This window comes from Calypte anna, chromosome 23 (genome assembly GCF_003957555.1).
Source record: "Calypte anna isolate BGI_N300 chromosome 23, bCalAnn1_v1.p, whole genome shotgun sequence".
In the NCBI taxonomy this organism is placed as follows: Eukaryota; Metazoa; Chordata; class Aves; order Apodiformes; family Trochilidae; genus Calypte; species Calypte anna.
Genome location: NC_044268.1, coordinates 4,797,889 through 4,812,059, shown reverse-complemented (window position 1 = coordinate 4,812,059; position 14,171 = coordinate 4,797,889). Strand labels below are relative to the sequence as shown.

Below are 14,171 nucleotides of genomic sequence, written 5' to 3'. Positions count from 1 at the left end.
GTAAGAATGAGAGAATGAAAGTCAAAAGAGGCAGAAGGAAGAATGCCTGCACATTTTCATGTTTACTGTCACCATGCAAAAGCAGATTGAAAAGAAAAAAAAAATGAAACACAACCAAACCAAGAGGCCTTTCATGCAACAGCATGCAAAAACAAAGGCAGCAGCAGAAGAGGAAGAAAAAAGTTGAGAGCAGATGCAGAAGGTTTAGGCAAACGCAACTGAAAAAAGCTTCAAGTTCATACAAACCTCCAACATTAAATTGCTATGCCTGATATAAATGTTTTCACCATCTAGCCTCTTTGATCTCTTCTGTGAAAATGAAAGAAAAGGGGGAAACAAAAACAAAACAAAACAAAAAAAGAAAAGAAAAGCAGAACAAATTAAAATGTTGTTCTTGCGGGACTGAACAAATTGGCAAATTAAAAAAGTTAACTCAAGGCTGGGAGAGCAGAGCTGAGCCAGGGTGGGGACCCAGCCAGGGGGCCACCACCAGGACATGGGGGGGTTCTTGCTCATGGAGGATGGGGAAATGCAATGAGACCTTTAAAGAGACAGCTCCCAGGGGTCATTTGCTTTCTGTTCACACCACTGGCCACAGGCATTGGTTTTCTGGTGAAGCCCTGAGCCAGGTCACAGCTTCCTACTCCTGCCCACCCCAGTCTGCAAAGCTGTGCTGCCTGCTGTGCCTTCTACAAGGTCTCAGTGTGCACAGGAACTGTGTCTAAACCACCTTTCCCACCTTGAGTATGTCCCCTATTAATTAAATCAGCTTTTTAAAAAATGACTCTTTTTTATTTTGCATTTCCTGGAATGCATGCTCCACAGGTTTCTCTGGTTTCTAACTTTATTTGGTACAGAGAAGACAAATTTTATAAATCAAACCAAGTGTGTTTCTCTCAAACATTCCACATGCAGAATTTCTGCAATCAGGACTGCCTCTGGGACAAAACAACTATTGATCTGAAAATCAAATATTCCACAGTTTGCAGCTTCAATAAATAAAAACTGACCCAAAGCCCATCAAGAAACTGGAGCACTGTCTTTTTAAACAGGTTATGGATGCATGAGTGATATGGCAAATTTGTTTGGTGAAAGTGTCAAATGGCTAACCTTCCTCATTCTTATCAGCTCTTCCTCTTTTTCTGCAGGCTGCTGCTGTTGGGCAGTGATAAAAACAAACAAACAAAAAAAGTTGTTGGTTCATTTAACTATGTTGACCCTCTCCATATAAAATTATTTTTTTAAAAAAAGTGAGCAACCTAACTGTATTATTAGCACAAACCTGGGGCTGGTCACCATTCGTGGTGGGGACTGTGACCTCAGTGTGCGTTTTCCTCACCTACATTTAAGAAATAAATTGGTAAAAACATTTCTTGTTAGTAGACTTGTTTCAAGAGACCATTTAGTTATCGAAACACAGCTGCATCAAGTTGGTTTTGAAATGCTTGGGTGAACATGCAAAAACCAACATGCAGCCCTCTGGAAAGAGTTAATGACACAGCAGGTCTGGACAGTCTGTTAGTGAACAGCACAGTTACAATAATTCCTTCAGCTTCAGAATTATTTGCATTTGAAACCAGTGCTCTCCAGTGCTTCTGAAGAAGGGCTTCCCCCTTGCTTGAGCTTTGCCAGGCAATGTTTTCAAATTTCACTTGCAGCTGGATCTCTCAGTGAAATCCATACCAAAAGCAACATGCTCAAAACAAGGCAGAAATCTCAAAAAATAAGAAATTATCTGTTCTGAGCAGGTGTCATGTTCACAGAGTCGGTGAGAAGAGACAGAGCTATAAAAATTTAACTTCCTTACTGGCTGTAAGCAGAGAACCAAGACTGTCTGAACACTTTAAGGGAAATATTTTAGGGAAACTGGATTGCCAAAATACTCTGAAGGTGAAAGCATCAGTGGGTGTTAAAACAAGTGATACAGCTACATTGGAGAAACAGGGTAAATTTGGCACACAATTTCCTCCCACATCTACATTTAAAGAAAAAAAAAAATCCAGTGTTTAAGCATTTAGGAAAAACCCTACAATAAGGGAGATGGGATGAATAAAATGTTTAATTCTAGAGAGGGTGAGCAGCTGTGCAGGAACAGGGACTGTGTGCCACGATGCACGCTCCAAAGTGTCACCCTGAAGATCCCTTCAGCATTTTAATTTAAAAATGACTGGTATCACACAGGCCACAATTGTTTTTAAAGCAACTGACTGCCTTTTCTTCACCTCCATCTCCCAACATGAATTCATAGTGATCTCCCCTGGAGAATGTCACACAAGACCCACTGCATGGTATGGGACTGCACAAATGTGACCCCAGTAGTGCTGAGAGCAGCTCAATATTCAAATAATGTGAAAACTTTATCTTGAGGCAAACACCTCAGCTGGAAGGTTTCTGGCATTAAGATTTGCAGAATTTGAAGGATTCTGTAGTATGAACAAGAATGTTTCTGATTATTTCCACCTCCAGGAACAACACACACAGATCAACACCAGCAGACATCTCAGACATTTGTAAAAAGCTTAAATACTATTTAAGAAAATTTCATGTCAATAATAAGACCCCCAAGGTCTCACCAGTGCCCTTTATAACTAAGGTTTTCATCCAGTTTGCAGAAACATAACAACAGCTCTCCCAGAGAAAGCCTATCAATGTAAGAACATTTGCATCCAGACACTGGGCTGTGGAACAGATCCGTATCACTGATTTCACTGGAATTGCTCCTGCTGTCATTCCAGGAATCAGCAGAGACAGCTCAGCAATGGGTGAGATGGAAATTCAATTACCATGAAATGCTATGCAATTCTTGCCAGCTTTTTGAACTGTCACCAAGCTGCATTTCAGTTGACTGCAACCACCAAAACCCAGCTTGCCCTGCACCTCCTCTTTCCTTGCACCCAGAGAGTCAGGGCTGGGATTTCCTTGGGACCCAAACTGCAGTACCTCACTCCCACCTGATGCCTAGGTGAGGAATTCTCCTGGTTTGGACCTGGAGGGGTAGATGCCCAGAGTTGCTGCTCTAAGGAAGCTTCTAGAGCTGATGCTCCAGCCCAGCTCCAGCCTCCTCTGCTCTGACATACCTTTGATGCATCTGCTGCCTCTGGCTTGGCTTTCTCTGGTGGGATTTCTTCACGCCTCACATCAGGTTTTGCTGGTGGTTTTTCTACTTTAGAAGTGGTGACCATGTCCTTCGGGGCAGGCTTAGCAGGGACTGGTTCTGCAGCATGGGTCTGAGCAATGGCTGGGGCAGAGGTGGGACGGGGACTCTTCTCAGGGGTTATCACGGCCACTGCTGAGGATGGGGGAAGAGACAGACAGGGAGAAGGTTCAGAGCAGGTAACGTTTCTAAAGCACCAGGTAAAGCCTTTCCAAATTACAGTACTGTCATTTTAAAAGAAAAGGAGGAGGGAGGAAAAGAAAGGGAAAAGAAATAAAGATGTTGAGCAAAGCAGCTCGTGCGTTTAGTACGGGAAAGTTGAGATTATTTACCTTATGGTTGAAGTAAAATAAAACCCCACACCAGATGGTTTACAAAAAGCAAGCTTGCACTCTGCAGAGAAGCCACACCAGAAAGGTAAATCTAGTTTTCACACTGTGCCAATAATTTCTGGGCCCTTCACACACAACAGACACAGAAGTCCATCTGAACCCAGCTGCTCAAATAGTAACACTCAAGAGCTCTGGGGAGTTCTTGGGTCACTGGCATCTCCTCAACCAGAAACAAGTGGTTTCTAGAAAGGCTTTCCCCCACCTCCCCCATTTTTCTGGTGATTCAGACCAAAAAATAATAATTGACAAGGTCTGTAGAACTTTACAGCAACTTCCAGGTGGGTTTCAAAGCAGGCTGGGGCTGCGCATCCCAGGTGGGTATGTGCTGCTGAGATGATCCCCAGCATCTCCAGATCAGTGACAGTGCAGGAATGAACAGCATGCTGCCAAAAAATCATCTCTTGGGAGGATGACAGTCTTAAACACAAGCATGAGGTAAACATTTAATCCACTGCTCTTCCCTTCAATTCCTGACTTCCCAGAGAGTTCCAAATCCCTGAAAAACCTGACACCTCTGGAAGGACCAAACCAATCCTGTGTGACAAAGCAAGCCCAAATTAACTCAGTGTGCATCCACAGATGCAGTAAGCTAATTAGTTCTCCTGGTGTTGGTTTTTATGGCTGTTCCACTAAAAATAGACCTAGTCACCTGAAATGATTCCTTTGACACAGTCTCATGTTCCTCAAGTCACAGTTTATGCAGCAAGGGTCACACTGTGTAACTTACCCCAGCCAATGCTAGGTTACTACTGTCCATCCAGCTAGTCAAAGACATGAGAAAATTTGGTGTTAAAAAAAGAAATTGCAATTTTAAGCAACTCCTCAGTAGGAATTCCTTTTTCAGAGAAAAGGTAACAGCATCTCATCTGCACAAATAGAATGTGGACAGAATACAGTATCCATGTGGCCAAAAGCAAAAGGTGGAGGGGCTAAAAAAGAGCCTTATTTTCCAGAGACTGAAATTACACTTTCTAGACAAACTCCCAGACACCACAGCTTGCTGAAAATCCACACTGAGACCTCCAAAACCACCACCATCTCCATTATCTCCCCCTCTCTTTGGCCCGGCAGTTCATTTCTCTGAGCCAGATGTTGTGACATCCTTTCAGGAGGGAAACCAATGCCGTGTCCTGGTGTCATTTATGCCACAGAAGCAGTGACAGCCACTGGGGAGGTTGTACAGAGGGATGGTGAGGTGGCAGGGACAGTTGGGATAAGGAGGATGCCGGGTGTGCAAAGCCCTGGTGGTGGTACCTGGCTCCTGTGGGACCGGCTCTAGTTCTCTCCTCATCACCATTTTTTCGTCCTCCTCCTCCTCCTCCTCTTCAATTGGGCTTATCTCAACATTGCCAAGAGCAGGTTTGGCTAAAAAAGTTATGCAGGTGTTAAAATGCCACCTCGAAGATCAAGGTGCAAAGGAAATGTTGTAAATCATCAGGGTCACCTCTCTTCAGGGACTCCTGCTTCTCTCAGAGTATCAATACATGGGAAATACAACAACAGATGCCAGACTTTCCTTTGACAGGCAGCAACAAGTTCTGTGCTGTCTGGAGCTGCATTACTTTAGTTCTATTCCCTTGGTTTACTGCCTTCACTTGTTTTGACACGAGGCTTTAAACTCAGTAAAAAGGACTGCTCCAAAATATGAGATTGAGAACACCCTGGCCAAGAGAACACTCCCTACTGAAAGGAGAAGTGTCAATAGGTGGAAAAAATGCAGGAGGTGAATGAGAAGAAGGGGCAACTGCAGCAGGAGGCCCTGGATGTGCCAGGTCTGACAGTGGCCACAACCCATCCTGTGGGACATCCTCAAGTCCAAGTGCAGGAGCTGGCTTAGTGTTTGTCACAATATTCCAGAAAACAACTGAAGTTCCCAGTTACCTCCCTCCCCATCTTCCATCTCCTCTCCCTGCAGTGCCCAACCACCTCTGCCTGTCATTGTGATGAGGCTCTGGGAAGCTGCTCCAAAACCTCTCCCCAACCAGGGAAGAAGCTGGCTGATCAGCCAAGAGAAAAAGAAAAGCCAAGTGACCTCCAGCAGTCCTGGAGCATACAACCTGATTTCCAGGCATTCAGGGAACAATCCTTACAAGGAAGGGCAGGCACAGAGAAAGGTTAAAAGGCCACTGCACACTCACTCGACACGCAGCCAAAGCCACCCCAGGGCACCTCCCTGGTGAAACATCACTGGTGTATTACAGCACACTTTGCAGAGCCCATTGTGACCTAAATGGCAATAAAACACCAAAGCACACGAGGCCACCTCTGTCCTACAGCACTGCATCACTTCAAGCCAGCAGGTGACAGCACGGGTGGCTCTGGGACCTGGTGCTGAACGCTGCTGGGGCTGTACCTGACCGCGGCTGCAACGGCTCCAGGAACTTTGGCTCAGCAACAGGAACCTTAACCACCTCTACCTTCTCCTCCTCCTCTTCCTCCTCTGCAATGGGTTTCATTTCAAAAGTTTCAAGAACGTGTTTGGCTAGAAAGAGGTTTGCAGGTGTTAAGGGAGAGGCTGGAGAACCCCTGGACACGCGACAGTCACTGCAGCAGAGGAAAGAGCGAGAGGAGATCCCTCTGCCAGGCAGCAGCTGGGAACAGCAAGGAGGTTTTGAACCAGGCAGCTTAGTAGTATTTTTTCACCACCAAACTGCCTATCAGTCTGTATAAGAGTGAAAGATCCAAGAGTCTTTGGATGAGAGGGGAATCAACCAATATAAATAAGGTTTGCAAGCTCCTTTGCAAGCAAGGGATATGTGGGGATGTGAGAACAGCTCTCGAGTGCAGTACCAGGACAGGCTCTGCCTGCAAAGTCCAGGGAAATCGTGGTAAAATCCAGAAAAAACACATCTGGGCTCCTCTAGACAAAAACCTATATAAAAACCCAGCAGCTTTAATTGGATGTACTTGAGTGAACAACTTCAAATCTAAAAAATTAAGAGCATACAGCCACCTAAACTCTTGTCTTAGATGCTAATTCTCTATCTTGTGTTTTCAAAGCATCAGGTTTTCCCTGCCAGGTGATGCTGGCAAGCAAGAATTCAAGGCCAGACCATGGTGGAGAGACAGTCTGCCATATTGCTTTATGAAAGCTTGGTCTAGGTTTCATACTAGAGAAAGAGTGATGCACGCTGTAAAAAAAGAACAGGGTGGAAGAAGTACAGAATGCACCTGCATACCAATTATCTCCATCCCTAATGCACCACAGGCATTTGCTGTTTAAATGATGAAAAATGCAAATATTTGACAACACTGCTGCTGTGATACATTTATTAGTATTCAAATATGCTGTTGTACCTACACACTTCTTAAAGGCATTAATATTTATTAACAGTATCTATCTGAAGAGAAATATAAGCTCCAGGTAGCAAAGCAGGTGGCATTTCTCATAACCTAGAAAATTTCCTTTGAGGAAAAGACCCTGAATGAGCTTTAAGAAATGGCAAGCAGGTCCCAGGATGAAGAATTTCAGAAGCTTTACAAGAAGTTTCAAAATCAACCTTCTGAATTTTCTCATCCACACATACAAGATCACCTGAATTTATTAAGGAGACAGTTCTCAAGTGCCAGCACACCCTAAAGTTTTGCCTACCACCCCACAGGAATCACAAGTCTAATGAGGTGCAGAGTGGAAACCTTAAGTCTCCCAGAGCTGGGGTTCTGCCAGGCTGTCTGTCCTCTGATTGGGAAAGTCTTCTTGTAAAGAAACAAAACAAAGAAAGCTGCCAGATTTGGTGAAACTCGGGGAGTTGTCAGGAACACAGCACGTGAAGGATAGGAAAGGCACCACAGGAGAGTTGCAGCCACCACCACAGCTATACCTGGCTTCTCTCGGATCTGATCCACGGGTTTTGGTTCAGGAACCTCAACCACCACCACCTCCTCCTGCTTCTCTTCCTCTAGGGCTCTGAACTCAACTTTTTGAGTCGCACGTTTAGCTGAAGAAACGGGGCACATGTTAAGGACTGCCCAGACAGCCAAGGGAAAAGGGCTGCAGGCTTCAAGGGGCACAGAAGCATTACATTCATGGGCTGCTTTTTTCCAAGCTCTGACATTCAGCTGTGGGCTTGGAGAAATTTCTCTACTGACCTGGAGTCTGAACAGCATGGCCAAGGGGCAACCAAGAGCTCTGGTCCCCTTGCCCCCATGCATTGTGCCTGGGTAACTGGGCACACCTTGACACAGGCAAGCTGGTGTTGTGCTTTGCTGTGGTACAGAGCTCAAACCAAGCAGCCTTTGGGTTGTCACTGAGCCCTGAACAGGAGCAAACAGCCTGCCTGCTGCTGGCCATGGGGGCTGGGGCAGCCCTGCTCCCTCCTGGGTTGCAGCAATACCTGGGGGCTCAAAGGAATGCTGTTCCTGATCCATTGGGTGCCCTGGGTGCAAAAGGATTCTCCCTTTAACCTGGATCCTAGTTTTACAAGCACCCCATGGTCCAGATCAAGGGGAACAAACTGAGGCACTCCCCACTCTGTGCCTCATCCCCTTCCTGCTGCTTTTCAGCTCTTCCAAAAACGTCAGTGACAAACCCGCCTGACCCATCCACCACAAACATCAGCACTGCTTTAACAGATGCTGAAAAAGTTTCAAACACTTGTGGCAAAAAAAAAATAAATAATCTCCCCTCGAGGAAAATAATCAATTTAGAGGAGCTATGTGAAACAAAACAAATCCTGGAATAGCTCTGCTCCTGATCTGCTGGGAGGCAAATGCGTTGTGATAGAACGAGGGAACATCTTCACAAACACAACTTTGCCATAAGCCTTCAGCACCACCTACATCCTTTTTTTCTCAGTCAGCTCTTGCCAGTGCCACTATTCTGTCTGCATTTGCATTCCAGACATTGTATTAAAGTGAGAATATAGAGAATCACAGAATGGTTTGGGTTGGAAGGGACCTTAAAGATCACCAGATCCAACCCCCCTGCCATGGTCAGGGACACCTCCAACAGCCCAGGGTGCTCCAAGCCCCATCCAACCTGACCTTGAACACTGCCAGGGTGGGGCAGCCACACCTTCCTTGGGCAACCTGTTCCAGTGTCTCACCACCCTCAAATCAAAGAATTTCTTCCTAATGTCTAACCTAAATCTCCCCTATTCACATTTTAATCCATTTCCCTTTGTCCTCTCAAGACAAACTGCACTATTGTTTTTTTAAACAGCAGGGAGTTTAGGTGGTTATTTGAGCAGCATTTCCTGCAGAATCCAGCCCCAGAGAAGGCAGAGGCAGCAGACACTCACCTCCATCCAGGCTCCTGGAAGCTCTCTTACTTGCTGTGCGCTCAAACTGCGGGGCAGGGCGGTCGATCAGGGCGCTCGCCTGCCGGGTCTGTGCCTGTGTCCTCCCACTGTAGCGGAATTTGGAGCCCAGAGCCAGGAACCTGCTCTTTGGGATGGCCTCGGTGGAAGTCAGCCTGAAAAAAAAAACACAGGAACGATTTAAAAGTCGTAACTCCTGACCTAGGAAACAGCAGGTCAAGAGAAATTCAAACAGGAATTAAAGAAGCGTCTGAATCATAGAATCATAGAATTAGCCGGGTTGGAAGGGACCTCAGAGATCATCAAGTCCAACCCTTGACCCACCGGAGCAGTTGCTAGACCATGGCACTGAGTGCCACATCCAGTCTCTTTTTAAATGTCTCCAGGGACGGAGAATCTACCACCTCACCAGGCAGTCCATTCCATAGCCTGATCACCCTCTCCGTGAAGAAATTCTTTCTAATATCTAACCTAAACCTCCCCTGGCACAACTTAAGACTGTGTCCTCTTGTCTTGTTGAAGGTCGTCTGTGAAAAGAGTCCAGTTCCCACCTCGCTACAGCCTCCTTTCAGGGAGTTGTAGACAGCAATGAGGTCTCCCCTGAGCCTCCTCTTCTCCAGGCTGAACAGCCCCAGCTCTCTCAGCCTCTCCTCATAGGGCCTGTGCTCGAGTCCCTTCACCAGCCTGGTTGCCCTCCTTTGGACCTGCTCCAGGACCTCTACATCCTTCTTAAACTGAGGGGCCCAGAACTGGACACAGTACTCGAGGTGTGGCCTAACCAGCGCTGAGTACAGGGGAAGAATCACCTCCCTGGACCTGCTGGTGACGCTGTTGGGTGCACAGAACAAGGAGATTCAAGGATAAACCATAAGGCAGAAGATCTCTGTTTTATGGACTTTATGAAGCAGAAGCTGCCCAGAAATTTATTGGAACAGAAACACTTCATGTCTCTGCAACCATTTCACTCCAAATTTTGCAAAAGACCACTGAACCAGTGCTTGTTTTCAGCAGCTGATCTAAAGCCTGAGCTATTGGGGGTGAGGCCACCATTCAGAAAACCCACCTGAAAAAGGTGTGATGTTCAACACATACTTTCCACAGTTTCTTGGCTGCCCGGTAACTTGGTAGCTTGAATCCAATTGTACTTTCATACTGTTCTTGCTGTGGAAAATAGAAGTTATTTAGGTATAGCAAGAGTGTGACAGGAGTCCAGAATGTCCCAAGCCCATCAGCCTGTTCTGCTGTGGCCCAAACTTATGGTCTAGCCTGAGAGCAGCTGAACTCACTCCATGTGCAGAAGGAGCTTGGATCCCAGAAAAGACAGGGCTTGATCCACAGCCTCCAGGCATCCCTCAGGATGCTGTGGCATTTTTAGAGGAGGTTGCTGTGGGGTCTGCAGCCATTCAGACTGATGTATCCCCCCCGTCACTCTGCTCAGCTGGGGGACAGGGACAAAACTCAACTTCCCAGCAAAGCTGAGTGATGGCAGCTGTAACAAGAGGGAGAAGGAGAGGGGGAAAGAGGCAGACCCCCATTATAACCCCTCTGCCCACTGTGTTTCCAGCAGCAGGTTGCTCTAGGAGCTCTCCCTGTCCATGAGAGGCAGCACCAGGGGCAGCCACCCCCTGTCTGCAGCAGTCACAGTGGAAGGAAACGCCTCTTTTTTCTTTATTTATTTTAATATATGGATTTTTTTTTTCTAAGTGAGACAAAAAGCCTTTGTCTCGCCCTGTTCCCCAAAAAGGAGTTAATCCTCTGTCAACCACAACTACAAACTTCCCACAGGTTTCCTCTGGATGTTGGGAATACCAGGCGGTGCCAGGAGGTGGTGCTGGATGACACTTTGTGAGAAGGATTGGAAAGGACCTTAAAGCTCTTCCAAAATGCTCCTTGAGAGAAACCCCCCCTCTCCCTCCCTCCCCAGCCTGTCTTCTGGTGACACAAACCCCTCAGGGATCAGCACCCACCTCCCCGGGCCGGATCTTGATGAAGAAGCTGCTGCGTTTGTAGGAGATCTTGAGGACTTTGGGCCAGGGGAAGCGGTTGATTCTCAGTTTATCTTTGTAAACAAGAAGGCCACTGGAACAGACTCCCAGAGTGATATCCACCCCTTCCAAGTCCTGGGAAAAGAGATCAGGATTTAAGCATTGCCAGGGCTACAAGTTTCAGTATCTGTCCTCCAAATTACCCCAAATTCATCTCCCCACCACCCAGACCTCAGCTTGCAGCCAGGGCCAGCTTTCCTTTTCCTCCCTGCTTCTCCTTACAACCTCCTGCAGAGCTCCCCTCTTTGCTCAAAGGATGGTCTAGAGTTCCTCCTGAGTTTCTCTGAGGGGAACAACTCACCTTGAGCCTTATTCTGAGATCCTCAGAGCAAGGACCTGTCTACCTCAGTAGTTTTGTAAAGCTTCTTGTAATCTGTAACTAATAAGCAATTGGGAAGAGTTACTTCCCTTGCAACAGTGCCTGAAGCATTTCTGTTGTGTGCCTGTGCTGCTGTACCAGTAGCCAGTTTATTTCTTTCAAAAGAAGCTTCCTGAAATAGGTTAACTTGCTCATGGCAAGGGAAGGAAAATCAAATTACAAAATCCACAGGCAGGTGCCCACATGCTGCTTCTCACCTTGGCATGGTGAAGGTCGACTCCATACATAGAGAGCTTCTTTGCATTCTCAAGGAATTCCAGGTCTGCCTGAGCTGGAGTCATGGATCTGGGGAAAGAGAGAAAGGGATTGCCAGAACTGTTGCTTTTAGCAGGGGACAGATCAGACATCACAGAACCATTTACTCATTAGATTTCTTTTGCTTTCAATACAAATTCATGCCCAGATGAGGAATTATTAAACAGCTCTGAATGCAGAACTCTGTGCTTTGGGGAAAAAAACCCCAAAAAACAGAGACACTTTTTTCCTATGAAGATGCAAAGATATTAACAAGCAAGTTATCCAGTGAGGCACTGCAGGATGGTGTCCAAACCTTGATTCAGTGTAAGAAACACCAACTCAGCTGAAGGCAGAAAGAGGATGAGAAGCTCCTGTCTCCCAGACCCCCCCAGCCCCAGCTATTGTCCCCCAAACCAAACACAGGGACAGCTGAGACCACTCAGCAGCAATTCCTACTGAGGCAGAGCAGATGAACAAGACATTTCCTAGGAACAGATGGCACCAGGTCTGCAGGAGGGGCTGCACAGCACAACTGCAACAGAAACACCCTGAGAATGGAGCTTATTATTGTAGTGCCCTTCTTAATAAGTTTCTGGTGCAGGAGGTAGAGCTCTGCTGGGAGAGCATTCACCTGCATCCACTTCATTTTGCTCCCTGCTTTGATGTCCCTCTCACTGAGCATCTTGTGTGCAATGGAAACAGAGGTTTTAGTGGTGGGACACAAGGCAGACAAAGACAACTGTAAGAACAATCCTCAGGGAAAGGCCCAGGAGCAGTCACCATCTCCAACAGGAGCTTTGTCCTTTGAACATAAAGCAATCAGACACAGAGCATGGCTGAGCAGAGTTTTCCCACTGAAAACCCTCTGCCAGGTTGATGTTCACGGAATACAGACCAGAAATTAAATGTGTGCATATTGCTTCCTCCCTCCTGCCTGAGCAGATTAAATATAACCATGTCCTATACCTTGAAGAACCCCTCTAATGAAGCCATGCATAATTCAGCAACGAGATCTGCCACTTCTAGCACAGCCAAGGGCCTTTGACTTCAAGTCATGAAGCTTGTCAGCAGCCCAGCACTTATTTTCCCTCATTTCCTCTCCTCTCTGTGAAAATGGAGGGGAATCAATTTAAGGTATTGATCTGCAGGGTTGAGCAAGGTGTTAATTGTGGCTTTGGTCACAGCCAGGGGCACATGTCCACCCTTCCCCACTGCACTCAGCTTATCAGCTCCCATCTGCCTGGAAGAAGGTCTCATCTTGGCTCTCTTCTTGTTCTTAGTGCATCAGTCAGCAGCTTTTCACAGGTCAAGGAGCTGATGGTTGAAGGTTTTGGCATCATGAAGTGGTTTAATGGGCTTTCCCCCCCCTTAAAAACCCAAAGGTAACTCTAGGAAGGGGTAGAAGGTGCTGGTGGGGCAAGGTTTGGTTGTGGTGACCCTGTGGTACCAGGGGGAGTTCCAGGAGTCCTTCAACCCTACCTGAACAGGACACATCTGGCCACACTGGGAAACACCAGGATAGACAAAAGGCAGGTTTGCACCTCCTGCATTATTATCTAGGACAGTTCCACATTTTAAAGTGTTACTCATTAAACCTGGCAGCAGAAAACCCCAAACACTTTGCAGGCTACAGCTCATCCATTGAGATGGGATCTGCTCCAACCAGACTGCAATCCAGAAGTGCCATAAATCCCAAAGCAAATATTATTTAAAAAAAGACAAAGGGCAAGGTTAAAATAAGCAAACTGCACTGCATTTTCACATGGAATAAAGCCCACTTTCATGGCTAGACTGTTGAAAAAGGCCACTTGTTCAAAAAGAACTGCCAGACTTGGCATTCCTTGCTAAAAACCTTAATTTTTTCTTCCCACAGGGAAAAATAATTTCAGCTTCTAGAAAGATTTTTGTTATGACTTAAAAACATATCTTTTCTTAAGTAGCTGATATTCCCAGTAACTGAAAATCCATGCCTTACTGCTGACTGGTGCAGCAGACAAGGAAAAGCACACAACAGAAAAGAAACGATGTAATACCAGAAAGCCCCATTGTTGCAGGCTGCTCCAACCACCACACCTTACCTGTATGTTTTATGAAGCTCCACCACCTTCTCTTCGAGCTCTTTTGACTGATTTGGGGCCAATTTAAATTCACTGATGTAATCTGGGCCGTGCAGCTCGGGGTCATAGTCTCCCAACTCAGACTGGACCGTGTAGGAACCCAGCAGAGCCAAAGTTGCAAAGGAACAGGGCAGCCGCCCCGAAATGATGTCTTGTCTGAGCTGAAGACACAAGTAATACCTAGGGGTGGGAGAAACAGTGAAAATACTGTTTACAGAGAGCCTAAAGAAACTTAAGAAACTTGAGGAACAAACAGAATCTCTTTTTTTATGCAGCACGATGTTAAGTTTCTACCTGTGTTTTTATTTCTGGGTTATTATTCTCATAGACAAGGAGGACAAGAGGATTTCAAGTCACCTCCTCTCTAGAAAAGGAGGACACTTATGACCAGAAAACCTTGTTTTTAAATAAAATTAATTTTTCTGTACCAACACAAAGATGCCAGGACTATAAATGACACTGGGGACTTGAGTGGAGAGGAGTTGCGTCCCACACATCTACTGAAAACAACCAAACAACTCCTCCAAGACATCTTATATTTTTGCTGAAGGAGAGAATAACACCCTAGCATTAAAAAACTCTATTCAGT

The 14,171-nt window shown here is 46.1% G+C and overlaps 1 protein-coding gene across 22 annotated transcripts in view; it reads right to left on the bottom strand.

Annotated features, from left to right (window-relative positions):
* Positions 1 to 14,171, bottom strand: part of EPB41 (erythrocyte membrane protein band 4.1) — a 90,908-nt gene that overhangs the window by 24,559 nt on the left and 52,178 nt on the right. For 10 of the 22 annotated variants that reach the window (XM_030464615.1, XM_030464614.1, XM_030464612.1 and 7 more), the window contains exons 7-16: positions 13,544 to 13,762; positions 11,426 to 11,513; positions 10,772 to 10,924; positions 9,868 to 9,965; positions 8,787 to 8,959; positions 7,368 to 7,484; positions 5,900 to 6,028; positions 3,078 to 3,289; positions 1,283 to 1,339; positions 247 to 309 (exon numbers count right to left, since the gene is read on the bottom strand). In XM_030464615.1, the coding sequence (XP_030320475.1) occupies positions 247 to 309; positions 1,283 to 1,339; positions 3,078 to 3,289; positions 5,900 to 6,028; positions 7,368 to 7,484; positions 8,787 to 8,959; positions 9,868 to 9,965; positions 10,772 to 10,924; positions 11,426 to 11,513; positions 13,544 to 13,762 (1,309 nt within the window). Of the gene's footprint in view, positions 1 to 246; positions 310 to 1,282; positions 1,340 to 3,077; positions 3,290 to 4,800; positions 4,912 to 5,899; positions 6,029 to 7,367; positions 7,485 to 8,786; positions 8,960 to 9,867; positions 9,966 to 10,771; positions 10,925 to 11,425; positions 11,514 to 13,543; positions 13,763 to 14,171 lie in introns of all 22 variants that reach the window. The other 12 variants (XM_030464608.1, XM_030464617.1, XM_030464611.1 and 9 more) reach the window with 10 other exon arrangements.